Here is a 16692-nt window from a genome sequence, read left to right on the forward strand (position 1 = left end):
CCCTCTGCGTTGAGTTTCTCACGGCCTGCCCTAGGTGGGGTTCGATCCCACGACCTCCCGCACCGGAGGCGACGATGCTAACCGCTTCGCCAAGAGGTTGACAACCACTTGGCAGATTGGTTAGCACGTCTTTTATGGGTGGAGTGAGTGCACATCCGTTACACATAGTCTTATATAGGACAACATCTGAAGTAGTAGGTATAAGGTATCTTAAAAAGTACACAAAACAAGTTCTTCAGAGTCATTTTCACATCATTGTTCTCATTTATTCAAGAGAAAATTTGCCAAATGTTTGTAACAAGGTTGTTGGAATTTGCCAAAACTCACTCCAGTTGCTGAAAATAATAAACATCAACTCTAAATGCATTTTGTTAGATCTAAATTTAGCATGTTCTACCTCTGCCAACGTGTGGATGTATTAGTTTTGTATGTATTTGCTGCAACAGTTGTTGTTGTAGATGTGTGTTGATTATTCTGGATACGATTCTTAGGTATTTTATACGTCACCACCTGCAGCTTATTACAGTGAATATCTGCTCAGATCATTACAGGGAATTCAAAAATATAACCAATCCTCCTGTTTTAATGTCTTTAAATGTGACAACACATTCAGAGCTGGAATAATTTAACTGTGAGAGTCGCCACTTTCTTCTCTGTCTCATCCCCTGTGGATTTGGACCCGTCGTTCCCAACCCGAGGCCTCAACGAATAAATCTGAGTTGCGAAACTTAAGTATGATTATCTTTTCAGATTTTTCCCTAATAAACTGTGTTGTTTCCTGTTTCATCAAGAATATGGTTTATGTGACTCTGGGGAGGAAACAACCAGTGGATGAGAGGATGCAAATGTTTGATTTAACCAGTGAATCTGCATCGAACACTCACCATGCATCATCAGCATCAAATGCAACAGGACATTATGACACATCAGCCCCTGTTTCCTGTCAATATGAAACACTGTAATTGGATTTTCCCACCGTCAACATGGGAACTTAAAGTGCACCTTTGACCAGAGAGCTCTGGTCCTTTTATCCCAGTTCTCCGTGCTTCCCGCTGCTGCTGCTGCCCCTCCCCTCCTCCTCCTCCTCCTCTGCTGCTGCTGAGGGGAAGCATCCTGCCAGCTCATTGGTCAGCGCGTGCTTCTGTCCTCCCCAGAGGAAGTGTGTGGGCTGCTGTCCCGATTGGCTCTGCTCCGGGGCATAAACGAAGAACGGGCTGAGCTCGATGGCCAGAGCCGACCGCACCAGGCCGACGCCCCCCGAGCGCTCCGAGCAGGGGTGATAGAGCCGGCCGCTGCAGGGGTGCATGTACAGAGCCTCGGGGCGGAAGGGCACGGCCAGCTTCTCGGCCCCGCCGCAGTACGACAACTGCTGCTCCTGCTCCTGGTCCGGGTCCTGGTCCGGGTGTGGGGCCGTGGCGGGCTGCAGCAGGTGGGTGAAGACCACAGGTCGGTCGTCGCAGCGCAGGAAGTTCCTCTCCCTCCCGCACAGCGACAGGAAGGGGAAGTCCTCATCGTAGCGGCCGCTCTGATTCGAACGCAGACGACTGAAGAAGAAGACCAGGAACTGTTTATCTGAGGGATTCAGACACACGAGGGATGATCAGTGACAGAAAGATCTTCACGCTGAGGGTTTAAAGAGGAACTATGCAGGATTTTTACCTTAACTCTGCTACATTAGTGCCTTAATTAAACAGCTTCAGGGTAATTGTGATGGTTAAATCAATGACTTGTAACTAGTTCCAGGGAGAATGGAGGCTCTCTGCCTTCCACCTAGCGTCTCTTGGCTGAAAACCAACCTTGTAAGATCAGAGCCTCCGACCCGGTGTCCCAGCTCTCGTCTCTGCGACACAAACCTGCCCTCTAACCCGTAATCTCTTGTTTATGACAGATAAGACTACACAAATATACACATCGTAACATCGTATACGATATATAACGTTATCCACCGCTCCATGGATTGATTTCTCACCGGCTTCGTTAAAAACAAATGCACATGGCCGAGAGGAGGGTTAGCAACACAGAGGAGAAGAGACCAGATTTGCATAGTTCCCCTTTGACAATAGAGACCATTCAGATCTCCTGTCCCTAAAGATTTTTATTCCACATGCTGCTCCTAGGTTGAAAACCGATCCCACTGCATGCAGACTTTCATTGCTTCTATTGTTTTGTTTGTGCTCATCTACGGTTTGTGTTTGTGTGTAGTTCTTCAATGGGCCGACGGTGCCTTTAAAGAACAACGAAGGCCTGTATTGAATTGTTTTAATTTCACCCTGGAGTCTGCAGCAAATTTGGCAGAAAGATGACACAAATAATATTAAATAACATTATATATACATTGTTATAACATGAATTTCATATCATATCAAACATCAAAGTCTTCTATGTCATCATGCTCATCTCTACTGCCTGCCAGTCCATATATCATTAGTCTCATCATACACTGTGTGACCTGTAACTCTACTTCTGAAACAGCTTGCTAATAAGAACATATCATTAATTATCATAACTTATATATATATATTTTTTTCCATTTCCTCCTGTATTGTTGGGAGGTTTGCAAGAGAGGCTAATGCTGTTCTGGTCGTGTAGACGAGTTCTGAGACCCCCTGATCTACAACAACTATTAGTATTTCCTATATATAAATGATAACCACTCCTTCATGTCCTCATAGTGACATCTCCAGAATCAGATTGTAAATACAGCCATGAAACACTACACTTCAATCTCCATTGTTATTAATGGTAATTATGTAGTTCAGTTATAACTGGCTTGCTGAATGACTCTCCGTGTGTTCTGCATTGATTTTGTCTTAATGTTGTTTTTAATTTTTATTTAGGCCTATCTAATCTCTCTCTCTCTCTCTTTATATATTCTTATTAGAACAAACATGAACATTTCTTCCACACCCAACAGGGTATCAAAAACAAAACAAAACAAAAAACCCAAACAAACAATAAAAAAGGGGGTAATAATAACATTATAGCATCTTGAGGGTGATCAGAAATAAAATAGGTAGATTAGATAAGTAGGCCTAAATAAAACAAAATTGTTCAAAATGTATCATTTTGAATTGAAGTGAATCAGACTGAGCTCTATAAAAGAACAGACCTAGTTTATTGTGGGGGGAAAGTGTGTGTTTGTTTATACCTTTGAAGCACGTGACAAAGTTCTTCACTTTGGTGTCATCCAGGAACAGCTGTAATGAGACCGGACATCAACACATTACACAGTCTGTGTGTTGTAATGTTGTAATGTTTGAGTGTTTAGTGTTGGCTGCTCCCACTCACCTGCCCCTGGTGGTCGATGTAGTAGAAGTACTCCCTGATGCGCGGCTCGGGGCTCTGGCCCTGGATGTATGTGGTGGTGGCGGCGGCTCTGGAGGCGGTGTGGCCGCCGGGGAGGCAGCGCAGAGCGGCCACACATCTGCCGCGGAGAGCCGCCGTCCGGAGGAACAACATCACCGGACAGGAGCACGGAGACAGAGAGGACCGGACCTGTGTGTGTTTGTCCCCGGCAGATAAAGTTACACAACACGAGCGTTGTTGTCCTCGTATTTTTGTTTACAAGTGAACATTTGACCCGGAAGAGTTGTTCACAGCTGCGACTACAACCCGGAAGTATTTCACTGCTGCAAACACCACCAATTTCTGGTTGTTGCCACCTACAGGATAGTTAGTGTAGTGCAACACAACAGTGCAAACACTTCAAACTATGTAAAGTAAAGAAATATTTGACATTTTTTTGTGTTTCATCAATCTGATAGTTTTGGTATTGATTGGTATTGATTGTCCAACAATGACTTGCTACGTCAGTGTCTCTCTCACACACACACACACACACACACACACACATATATAGAGAACAGGACTAAGTCATACAAACAGAACTGAACAGGTTTATTTCCCAGGAGTTTGCATAGTAAACAATGTTGAGGAGTTTAATAAACATTCCTCAGTGAGGCTCTTTGCCAAAAAAAAAAAAAACACTGTTAATGAGTGCACATATTATAGACACACACACACACTATTTAATGTGAGGTATAGACAAACATGTAGAGAACCGGGTAGAACTGATACTTCATACGAACAAGATGAATAAAAGACAGATAAAAACAGAAAGCTTGGCTTGGGTTCAGTTTCCTCAAACACTTGGCATAATGTGGATTCTGTGCTGCACTTCATCTTAAAGTCAGTAAAAACATCGGATGCCTCTAGATATCAGCTACTCTCACCGTAAGCAAACAATGCCCTAACATGACCCGATGCTGCAGATACAGAGAAAACATCTTAATAAGACTTTAAGTAGAAACCATAGCAATCATTCCCCCCCAAAATGTGACAGATGTCTTGTGAAACCTTCTTTAGGGTGTCGAATATGCATTAAATATGTATAAATTAACAATTTAAATGATTGACATTAGCTTGCTGGCCATTCACAGTGCCTATACCTAGTGCAAAATGTTGCTCTATCCATTAAACTAAGCAGGGTGAAACACACAAACAACATGAAAATGGAATATGGACGTTGAGTTGAAGATGAAAAAGAGTGAAAAATCTGAGATGATAAAAATCTAAAGATCTCTCCTGTGGAAAACCTTTAAAAAAACAAAAAAACAAAGCTTAAAAACGAAAGCACACAACAAATGAAAGCAATAGGAAGCCAAAGAGGCAAAAGACAAGAATGACTAGACATTAAAGTTTGAAAAAAAAGGTGTTCAAGACTCAACAAGTATTTAAAATAAAACTTCAGAAAGAAAATGCGACACAAAACATTTAGTTTAAATCTATAACAACAGTGAATGTGACAGGAAACACTTCAACACTGCAAAGACAGGCTCCCAATGTCATCATTCATATAAATTAATCTATTATCTAGTGATCCCAGAATTGCATATATTTCTCCCAGAACGCACTCTGAAGCCACACAAACACACAAACGTACCCAACACACACACAAGTATGTCAGTATTATATTAGCTAGAAACAGCGACGGGAGGTGGGGGGAGAAGTAAACAGGTAAACAATTCTCACGAACCAACACGTTATACTTGAACACAGTAATTAATGTGAACTGCTCTAAGGAGCTATTGTCTGTCCACCTGCCTTCATCTTACTCGGCCATCAACAAACACACACACACACACAACATGAATACACATTAACCACTGTCGAAGTCTCCCAGCCTGCACCAAACTCCTTTATAGCCACAAGACGAACGTACGACACAACAGGAATAACAGTGTTTCCAATGTAACAATGTGAAGTTAATGGCTGCAAAGAGAAGAGAAAGTTTGTCTGTTTTTTCACATCTCTCGGGGGGCGCAGCGTCAGTGCAGTTATTATAGTGCAGCGAAAACAACGTTAACAACTGTGGCTTCTACTCTGACGACGCTGTGTTAGTTTAGTTCCTGATGCTGAAGGCTTTGGTCTTCTTGATGCTGAGGAGCGGAGGTTTAATCTTTGGCTTGCTCTGGTCGCTCTTACTCTCTCTGTCTGAGGGCGGGAACCGGCGACTGTAGATGTCTGGGTACTGTTTCTGAAACTGAAGGAAAAACGGGGACGGTTAAACTCATGGTGAAAAGTGCATGAGGGTCTAAAAAATGCACCGGAAAAGTTTCCTTTCCTGGTTTGTTTAGTTGAAAATAGAAAAACAGTTGTATCTCAAAACATCAGGGAGAAATAGTTTGTGGAGCTGCACATAAGAGTGAATTAAAATAGCAATGCTAATTTGACTGGTGCCTCTTTAAAATATCATATACCTTACTAATACCTTATTTCAGCTGTCATGTCCACAAAAGACAGACACCCATCCAGAATCAACATCTTGCGTTATAGGGATAGTTTTTTGGTAAATTGGCCCATTGCCATAATCCCTATAGTCATAGCAGTAGGTTTTTTACCTTTAATTGTCGGTGCAAGCTATTTTTAGAACGGCAGAGCAGAGCCGTGAGCTGCTCAGAGCTACGCTACGGAGGCTCATGGGATTTCTTGGTTTCCCTCATCAAACTCATCAAATACACAATCCAACAACTCCAAAACGCTCTGGTGGACAAGTTGTGACCTGCACATTCACCACGCTATGAGATAATAACAGAACATTGCGAGACAGAGTTGTTTTAGAGGTAAATTTATGCAAAACCGTTGATACGCGTTCCCGTCGGGGGCAGTTTTTCTGCAATCAGTCTCTGCATTTGCTTCGAAATCAACTCTGTCTCGTAACGTTCTGTTATTATCTCATAGCGTGGTGAATGTGCAGGTCACAATTTGTCCACCAGAGCATTTTGGAGTTGTTGGATTGTGTATTTGATGAGTTTGATGAGAGAAACCAAGAAATCCCATGAGCCTCCATAGCGTAGCTCTGAGCAGCTCACGGCTCTGCTCCGCCATTCTAAAAACAGCTTGCACCGACAATTAAAGCTAACAAACCTACTGCTATGACTATAGGGATTATGGCAATGGGCCAATTTGCTAAAATGTTGAACTATCCCTTTTAGTGAAACTATGACGAGCGGGGTAAAACTTCTGACTGGTGTTTCGTTACCTGCTTCAGTTTCTTGCGTCTGTCCTTCTCACTCATGTTTTGGTCTGTCAGCAGGATCTCCAGTAGCTCCTCCATGGCCTTCTGGGAAGAAGCCTGCTTTTGCTGTTCAAACTCAGCGCCGCTAATTTGACGGCAGAACGCAAACACTGGCACCGGGGCGCAAAGATCGCCCTCGTCTATATGAGGAACACCGTCAATGGGGATCTGTGAAAAAAAAGCAAACAAAAACCATGAAAGACTGCTCCAGCTTTTAAATAGCAACACTTTTGAGCTCACTTACTCCTGTTTATTATAATTTTAGCCCAAATTTAATTGCGTTAATGCAGGAGTTTTAACCTTCACAGGTTGTGTTTGCACAGACAAATACTGGACTACAACAGTTAAGAAGTGTACCTGTACTGAACGCAGGTAGTGGATGCGGTCAGTGATGGCACCGAGCAGGAACTCGGGTACCGAGAGGATGCTTTGTTGATGGTCCATTAGAAACGACACCAGCCTGGTGGCCAGCAGCTCGTCCAAATCGCACTCCTCAGCGCTGCCGAGGACGCAGCCTGAGAAGGTGTGAACCATCTGAAACAGGAAGCACAGCGGAGGAAGGGACAGGTGAAGACAAAAACTCACAACAAGCACAAAGTAATTAATATAAATTAATACAAGTGAAGAAAAATAAAAAATGTGATAAAACTATGATTAGTGTTATTGACTATGGCAGCTGTGTTTCCATTACAGGTTTTCACAAAATAAACAAGTTTTATTAAAATAACACGGTTGAGTGGAAACGGTACAAAGTGTGTACTTGTGAAGGAAGAACAGACTTTTAACAGCGACATCCCATAGTTCTCATAAAAGCACAGCCCGTGAGACTCAATTTTAAGGAAGATGGACGTTCAAAACATTTTGCGGTTAGCGATTTAGCAACTGTGGAGACGTGACGTGACGACTCAATACAGACGATAGAGAGGGAGAGTGAGAAGGAAATGGAAAAAAAACCAATGGGATCAAATCTGATCAGACACATGTAAATGCGAAAAAAGTGTTTCCATAACACTTTTGCGATGCACTTTGATATCGACACGTCTGAAAAACCACCTCATGGGAGCGTAAAAATGTTTTGGCGATATTTGCGAGGTTTTTCAAAATGTAGGTGTTTCCATTACCAGTTTTTTATTGCGGTATTCAGGTTTTGTGCATTTCTATGGGGTAATGTGTGTTGTTTGTTCCACAAGAAAGATCGTCACAACAGTGTGGTTCCTCACCAGCGTTCTGGTGCCGATGGCGGGGTGGAGGCGGGGCATGTCCACGTTCTGGCTGATGCGTGACATCATCCTCATGAGGAGCTGCAGCTTCCTGCGCGAGGCGGGAGGGAGCAGGAGGGTGCAAAGCTGCAAGGCCTCGATGGCCACGCGCTCACACTGAGGCTGCAGAAGGCCTATAGATACACATACACATAAATATATATATATAAATAGACAGAGTTATACAGTAATGATGACAGGGGCAGGTGAATCCTACACTAAATCTGTAGAGCCACTCTTCTTAACCACATTCATCCATCACTACTACTACTACACATTCACTAGAACAGACAGATGATGGATGAATGGACTGATGGATGGATGGATGAGGGGATTAATGAACTACAGCTATGGACTAAAATGAGTTCAGTAAGATTTACAACAGAACATTTTAGCTTGTGCATCCAAGTCCTTAAAGAGAAACTACGCAGGATTTTTAGCGCAACTATGCTACATTGTTACCTTAATTAAACAAATATGGAGTAATTGTGATGGCATTGGTTAAATCAATGACTTGTAACTTGTTCCAGGGAGAATGGAGGCTCTCTGCCTTCCACCAGCGTCTCTTGGCTGAAAACCAACCTTGTACGATCAGAGGCTCCGACCTGGTGTCCCAGCTCTCGTACCCGTAATCTCTTGTGTATGACAGATACTACACAAATACTACAACTACTACAACAAACACATTGTAACGCATAATATATATCGTTATCTACCGCTCTATTGATTGCTTTCTCGCTGGCTTTGATGAAAACAAATGCACATGGCCAGGAGGAGGGTTAGCAAAACAGCGGAGAAGCAACTAGACTTGCATAGTTCCTCTTTAACTCTGCTCTGGGACATGATCATTGTCCTGACTGGATGTCGCACACTTTTTTGGAAATTTTGTTGAAAAGACATTTATCACAGTAGAAAATGTCTTTCCAAACCTACAGTATAAAGACATGTGTCCTACACTGAAAACTCAAAATGTTTTTTTTGGCATTTTCAACATTTTCCCTGTATCATGCTTTCTGTGAACGTATCAGACTGAAGTGTCCAAGCTCCAGCAGCTGGGGAACTGCAGAGAAGAGGAGTTCTTCCAGTACCCTGAGTCTCTTTTCTCCATTAAGAGCAAATAAACTACTTTTGTTATTAGTGAAGCCGGCTGAGGAATAACCAAACAAAAAGACAAAACTCAAGGCTGTTACTCCAAGTAAAAACCTTGCACACTAGCTGTGGTTAGATGTTAGATGGAGTTAGTCGGATTAGGCATCAACAGACAGGCAGACGGGACAGACAGACAGGTAGAGGGGAGAGGGTCTTACTGTGCTCAGGTTTGGGTTGTGGGGGCTGGGAGGTGCTGGCTGGTGCACAGACAGGAGGTTTGAACAGTGACACAGGTCGAGGCGGCTTGGACACATCCAGAGAGCTGAGGCAGCGCCGGACAACAGCGGGGGCAGGAAGCGTCCAAAGATTAGAGGTGCTGGCGGCGGCTCTGGGCCCGCCGGGTCCCGGGGCAGCGTGAGACCCTTGTGCTTTGGCCACAGCAGCAGTTGAAGAAAGCGAGGAGAGAGGATGACAGGATGAAGAGGAGGGGTGATAGGAGGACAACGAGGGAGGGCGTGAAGCTGAGGCGGCGGCGGAGGAGTGCTGCTGGTCTGCAGGAGTGTTTACGTTGAGGCAGCTCGCCGCTCGGCCCTGCAACTTGGGCTCTTTGGCCTCTTCCTCCCTGGTTTCTACGACGATGTCCAAACAGCTGCCGACGCTGCGTGGCCGCAACGAATGCATCCTCTGTGCAGCCGACAGTCCGGCAATAGAAACTACAGACAGTCTGTTTCTGGTTGCAGCATCCTCAAAAGTAACGGGGGTTGTTTTGGATGAATGGCTGTCATCCTGGCTCCTGTTGCTATAGGCAACGCAGGACGCCAGGCTCTCATTGGACATAAACAGCTGTTGCCGGGTGAGAGGGGCGGAGTCGTCGAGGATGGTTTCCAGCGAGCAGCTCCTGGTTTGACGTCTCGTAGGAACGACTGTATTCAGGCTCATGCAGCTGCCTCCTAACTGGCCGTCGCCTCCTTTCAGCGACGCCAACCGCGACTTAAGTTTCCCGCCAAGCACCTCGGTCATGGGCGACTCCGCCTCGTCACACGTCCCCTGTCTGATCAGTGACAGGAGGAGACACTCCGTGGAGCGGAACGACGCCTTGGCGGGAGGGGGCACCGAGGGAAGGTCGGACTTCTTGCGTTTCCCGCGCTGGTGCGTGGCGGCGGGCGCTGCAACGTACCCACAAAACACTGAGAGCAGGGCGCAGGAAGACGGGGCAAAAGGGCAGAGAGGGCCGAGCGGAGCAGGCAGAGAGTCAGTGCAAGCAGACAGTAAAGAGGAGGGAGAGGGTTTCGTTAGTTTAAACCTTACATCACACAGCTGGTTCGGGACAACACACAACAAGCATACGCAAAAACACGGACAGCACGAGGAAAGAAAACAACCACAACAACAACAACCACAGCCTGTTAAAGGTCAAGAGGTACTGTTGTTAGACCAAACCAGACAACCACATACTGGACAGAGAAGTTCAATACAATTGAAAAAACTTCAGTTTGAGCACCAGTTTGTGTACTGCAACACCAACAAGTGGCCTTTTGACATGGAGTTAGCTGTTTTTTTGTTTTTTTTTAATTGGTTGGGAGTTACAGGAAGTAGCCCACTTACCTAGGACGTTGATAAACAGTTCGTACAGTTCGTATGTGAGTAACGGCTGTGGAAGGCTGTAGAAATAATCAGACACCGTTCTGAAGACGTCTCTCTCAAAGCCCGGATAGGACGGCTGAGCGCTGTCATACTTTGGCCCTGGAAATTATATAGATATAGTATTTCTCAAGTTATACTCACAAACTCAAAACAAAGCTCATGGGAAATTGTATTTCCTTTCTTCACAGAGTTAATAAAAGGTGCTTATTTTTACGAAAGTTGCACATGACATGAGAGTAGAGTCAACTTCTTCTTAGCAATATTTATATAGGACACATCTGAAGTTTGCTACTCACAGTTGGCCAGGCTCTTCATGGCAGATAAAACCCAGTGTGGAAGGTCATCTAGAGAGAAAACTGACAGATTAGATATGTAATCATATAAGTCAAATGGTCAAAGCTCATATTTTCGAGGAAGACAAAGTTGAAGGTCCCATGTTCTATGAAGTGAGACTTTGATGTCCTCTGTATGATAGAGCAGGTCTGGATGTGTATTAATAATGAAGTACCAAAATGTTGTCATGACGTCTGTAACTTTGTGATGTCACAATAAAGTTGTCAGCCATGACTCAAACCTACCTGGACTTACCACATTACGCACATTTTTTTTAACCTTTACTTATCCAGGTAAAATGTTTGAGAACAAACTCTCATTTACAAACATGACCTGGTCAAGAGGCTTCAGCAAAACTCATTTTCTCCAAGTGTTTACAAGAAATCTGCCCTAATTTTTTATTCTATGACTCAGAAAAAACACCCAACCAATCAGAAGAGAGGCCCAGAGAATCCTCTCTTCTGATTGGTTCACAGATCTGTTGTTACTAGAGCTTCAGAGGAAAGTCTGAGTAAGAAGATGAAAAACTATAATGAAATGTTTTTTGGTTTTTAAAAACCACAAATTTATCATCTAATGCGTCAAAACGTCAAATAATAAACCCATTGATATATATAAAACCTACTGGTCTTGTCATCCAGTGTGACCACCCCATGCTTGTTGACTTTGGTCATATTATGGACAATGTTCTGTGGGTTTACGTAACGCTGGTTCAAAACCTCATCAAGGGATGCAACACCCAGAATCCTTTGCAGGCTGAAACATAACACACAAGCAAAATAGTTACACAAGAAAATCCTCCTGATCATCAGACATTGATTGTGTTTAACATCAGATTTGCTCTCCTTGGTTATTCTACAGGTTATCCAAGGACAAGAAGACTTGCATTTGTGGCATACGGGTAATTTTGATAAGATAACAAAATAAAAACAGTGTGTGTTTGTACTGGGTCAGGGTGATGTCTCTCCAGATCTCCTGTTCGTCTTCCTCCGTCAGCTCTCTTCTCTGCACCTGCTGCTCTCCTGTTGGCTGATTATTCTCTTCCTCTGCTGGGAAGGCAGGATCTATATTCTCCTGAAAGAGACACAAAAAACAGTGTTATACAATAGTTCCTCTGTTTTTGACACCACACTTTCAAACATTTTTACTATAGGGAGACTGGTCTGATCTATCACATCCACTCCAGCTCACTTGTGTCTCCTTCTCCTGCTTCTTGCTGCTCTTAAACCTAAAGAAACCCTCTTTGTCCCTTAACGAAGGTCTTTTCTTTATGGAGCTGGGCCTTGGGCAGGGAATGGGTTTTAGAGGAGAAGTGGAGGGGAACCTGGGGAAAGAGAGATGACAAAGAGAGTGTAAGTTTGTGTGTTGGGGAAGACAATCAACATCTGTGTAGATAGAAAACTCTACCTACCTGTAAAGCGAGTTGTTGTCCTCCAGGTCCTCAGAGCCCCAGCGCCCCTTCACGTCTTCGATCACATGGTTCTTCAGAAACTTCTTCAGGAGCTGCACTGTCTGTTGCCTGGTGACATCGGGGCCAAAGTTGTTATTGTCCCGGAGCAGCTGGTGCAGCCAGTCCACAGCAGCAGAGGCGGTGAAGCAGGAGGCGTAGTGTCGGAAGTTTTGGCGGTGTTTCCTGATGGGCATGCCAGCCCGAAACAGACGAGTGACTTCATTCCACTGAAAGAAAACAGAGACAGAGTTTTTAGTGGTGACTAAGCTGTCTGCGTCCAACGGACCTGATGAAATACATCCTCCCTCCTGCATCAATCTGGAAACACTGAGAAATGAGGATGAATTGGTGCAGTTTGGTTGGGGGGGGAACAAACCCAGTGCTGATATTTGAATGTACAAGTCATCCTGCAGGGTCAAAACTGCAACAACGCTTAGAGTTTTAAGACTTTATTGTTAGAGATAAAGGTCATCCAGTGCCTACAAGCCAAAACGAATTTATTTTATTCTTAAAGCCACAGGTGTCCTCAAATTTAAACAGAATCTAGATCTGCAATAATTTTGTAGTATAATATAGCCTTAAGTCGTTGCAAAACAACAAAATGCAATAAAACGCAATAATTTGGATGAGTGATTGCACTTTTATGTTCATTATAGAACACAAAAATGTCAAGAATTTGAAGAATTTGGTGCTTCCGGGGGGGGGGCAACAAAAGATAAAGGTGTTTTCATATAGATTACTCTGCATGGCTGATTGTTTAAACAGTGACAATGGCCAAAATGTGCTGCTCTGCTGAAGGCAAAACTCTTATTATGTTACACACCATAAGCAAATATTGACTTTACAATGGTACAGTACAGTACACTGATTTCTGCTTGGAAAAATAAAGCAAAAGTCAGTTACTGGATAAAAAAGTTTGATTAGCCAATTTCTCAGTCCGACAAAGCAAAGATGACAGTTTCTGGTCTGGATCTAATATCTAGGAAACGTCATATTTTGACTTTTTTCAGTTTTATGCAATTGATGATGAATGGGCATATTAGGATTTCAAATCTTTAGTTGAGAGATGGAAAAAAGGAGCAAGAAGACATTCGACATTTTGCAGAAATGAGCAACCAATCAACAATGAAAATGTTGGTTGACAGTTGCGTTGCTGTTTCTCAGTTTCATTTGAGGAGGAGGTTAAACTGTGGTTCAGGATTTTTTTTAAAAAAAGGACTGTGCAAAATAAAACATGTAAAACTTCCACATGCAAAAAAAACAACAACAATCAAACCAAAAACGACTATTTACACACTAACAAGAACTCGCTCACAACAACTAGGAAGTTTAAAGCACAGTTAGGCTAACTCCAGTTTTGAAGAAAAGTCAAACTGATAAGGAGCAAAGTTCAATAGCGGGATTGATAATGATTAAATTATCGCATTCAACAAGAAGAACAAAGAAACCCTGAAATACAGTGTAAGATGTGTAACTGACTGTTAGGTGAGGTAAGTTAACGACACTGTTGCCTACAGTTTTCCATAGAATTAGCTGCTAGCTTGGCTTTAACCGTCAAGGTTAAAAACTCACCAGTTTTGTGGCTCGATACGGTCCAGGGGTGATAACATGAGAACTCATATTTATCTTTACTGAAGGAAGCGGCGACGTTTTCACTTAATCCGACGTGCGAAGAGGTAAAAAATATCCATTACTCGAGGGAAGGGAAACACCGATGTGCTCAGCTGCCAGCTCGGCTCCGCCTGGTTGTGGCTCGGCTGAGCTCCGTCTGTTCAAAATTACGAGCCGACGTCTTCCTCGCACGGGATTGGATGGCGCGCTGATCACGTGACCACAGGCCTCGACCGGAAGAGGGTGGAGGATTAAACAAAATTCTTGTGTTTACAGTTTTTACAAGCTCTTACGCGCGGATTTATAAATGATGAATGGATAGTTTATTTATCGTTTGCCACCCAATTAATAATAAGAGAAATTATCTTGAATATTTTGCACTCTGCACATTGTAATATAGCACATAATGTACAGTTTGTCTGTCTGACTTGCAGTGCAACTTGGGAGTCAACTCTATTGTATGCACTGATCCTTTGAATTAACATTTGCATATTTTAGAATTTGACACGATATAAAAAAAATACTAATGTTTTCTATAACTTTCTTTGACATATCCAAGACTTTAGTCACTAGCAATGTCCCATCTCCCCACTTTTGTTTTCATACTGTAAATAACAACATCATGATTTAAACTGGCATATAAAGGGTTACAAATTTGAAAATTATTATACTTTTGGTAGTTTTGAGCAGAGATGGAGTGTGGTTTCAGAGATTTATGCAAAAAGAAAGATGAAAGAAATATTAATGTACAATGATTTTATAGCATTTTTTAAAATGTTATTTCCATATACATTTTTGACTTTTCTGGAGGGGTCCTCAAGGGTTAATAAGAATATGTAATATAGCACATTATGCAGCAGTTTGTCTGTCTGACTTGAGAGCTGGAGCTGCAGTGTCAGCTACAGCAGCAGTAGTACAATTTGGGAGTCAACCCAACTCTATTGTGTGCATGATCCTTTGAATTTACATTTGCATATCTTAACAAACAAAGAGAGTGTAGTGAGACTCAAAAAAGACAGTGGAGGTCTGAGACATTCCTAAAGGGATAAATAGCGAGAGGAGGATCTGATTCTGGCCACAGCTTTAGACATGCTAATGTCTGCAAACAGTACACTGGCATCTATAAATCCAGTTTACTACTGTAAATCCGATGTGTCAGCACTATTTGAGGGTGAATTCAAGCCACATCAAAACTCAATATACACAGAGCGGCCAATCCGCATTAAATGAAAGGAGCTTTAATAACAACACTGAGATAAAGCAATAACATTATGGCTAAATGATACAAATTATAAACTGTTGACAACATCTATAGGCTCAAAACTATTAACATACACATATAACTTTTTGGCACTAATATACACTGTATTATAGTCATTTTAAAACCTATTGGCCTCAATAATATCTATTGTAAGGAATTTTGAATACAACACAAGGTTTGATTGATCCATTGGAGTGATACAGTTTGGACCAAACTGAATCCATGAGCAAGAGCACCCCCAACTGGTCATCATGAGCATCTTCGATTGGAAATTCTCCAGTCTCTAACCCTATAACTTTTAATTTACTATTACTAATAGGCCTAATCAATGAATAATATTTCCTGTGCAGGAGTCAAAAAAATAATGAGTACATTTACCTCTTCTAAGCAGATATAAACATAATCACTGTAATTCATTGTAGATCAGTGCCAGTCAGATAGACATAATAAAAAACCTATGCTGTCCGTGGGTGCCAAGCCTAAATATCTGGTTTGTGTGCACAAATTCTGGCTTTAAATTTTTTTCTTTATTTTATTTTTTATATTTAAATGACCAATCAATTACCAAAGTAAATGATGAAATGTTGACTGATTGGTTTAGGGGTGTCTAGGTCACTACGGTGAGAATATTGGTATCACAATAAATGAAACCTGCAATCTTTTTTTTTTTTTTTTTTTAACTCTAGATAGATAGATAGATAGATAGATAGATAGATAGATAGATAGATAGATAGGATTTCATTTCTATAAGTCCATATTTTATTTTTGAGGAAAATCCTACAGACTGCACTTGTAAGTTTGCCTCAAATATTTACACCGCGTCCAATCAACGATTACTAATCCAATCAACCAAGAAATCCATGTTAATAATATCAAGTCTTATCCTAGGTCTTGTCTGGAGGGAAGTTTCTTCTCAGTAAAATTGCCGTGACCCGGATTCGAACCGGGGTTGCTGCGGCCACAACGCAGAGTACTAACCACTATACGATCACGGCGAGCTATCCACTGGATAGGAATATAGGCGACACCTAAGCATCACGTCACTGAAAGGACGGTGAATGTGTCGTATTTTGCCACTAAAGAGACAGACAAACGCCCACAAATGAGATAAAGAAACATTAAAATGAGGTTGGAGCAGTCGAACACTGTCAGTTAAACCAGCGTGTGCAGTAACGTTAACACCGAGGCAAAGATCGCACAGACAGACAGATTTATCACTCAAAATAAAATTGTGGACCACATTCAAGTGATGTTACCATAACATTAACAACTACTGGAATCTTGCTTTTGGTTCTTAGTATTCGTTTTGATTAGGGTGGCGTTTGTTCAATGTCGGTAGGTAAGTGAGTTATTTGGTTTTATTGGTGCCTAAAAAAAATATTGGAGTGACGCATCTTCGTTTTTTGACTCTCATTTCATGGGCGTGGCTTACGGTAGTTTAAACATGTAGCTGACAGTTGGTTGGTCG

At 42.4% G+C, this 16692-nt stretch overlaps 2 protein-coding genes and 1 non-coding gene across 3 annotated transcripts; all 3 read right to left on the bottom strand.

Annotated features, from left to right (window-relative positions):
• Nucleotides 1-205: 205 nt before the first annotated feature.
• Nucleotides 206-3594, bottom strand: c4h8orf82 (chromosome 4 C8orf82 homolog). The gene is made up of 3 exons (XM_085775152.1): nt 3289-3594; nt 3149-3197; nt 206-1572 (listed from the first exon to the last, which is right to left on the bottom strand). The coding sequence occupies exons 1-3, from the start codon at nt 3457-3459 to the stop codon at nt 1028-1030; spliced, it is 765 nt and encodes a 254-aa protein (XP_085631278.1). The 5' UTR covers nt 3460-3594; the 3' UTR covers nt 206-1027.
• A 279-nt stretch (nt 3595-3873) lies between these two features.
• Nucleotides 3874-14090, bottom strand: depdc1 (DEP domain containing 1). Its single transcript, XM_085775143.1, has 12 exons — nt 13925-14090; nt 12314-12579; nt 12094-12226; nt 11849-11976; nt 11528-11658; nt 10866-10913; nt 10531-10668; nt 9144-10112; nt 7798-7970; nt 6935-7111; nt 6542-6745; nt 3874-5542 (listed from the first exon to the last, which is right to left on the bottom strand). Exons 1-12 carry the CDS (start codon nt 13970-13972, stop codon nt 5402-5404), a joined length of 2556 nt encoding a protein of 851 aa, XP_085631269.1. The 5' UTR covers nt 13973-14090; the 3' UTR covers nt 3874-5401.
• A 2057-nt stretch (nt 14091-16147) lies between these two features.
• trnah-gug (transfer RNA histidin (anticodon GUG)) lies at nt 16148-16219 on the bottom strand. Its single transcript has one exon. It is a non-coding gene; the product is annotated as a tRNA-His (tRNA).
• Nucleotides 16220-16692: the final 473 nt, after the last annotated feature.

This window comes from Trachurus japonicus, chromosome 4, assembly GCF_045865225.1.
Source record: "Trachurus japonicus isolate A0001 chromosome 4, Traja_1.0".
In the NCBI taxonomy this organism is placed as follows: Eukaryota; Metazoa; Chordata; class Actinopteri; order Carangiformes; family Carangidae; genus Trachurus; species Trachurus japonicus.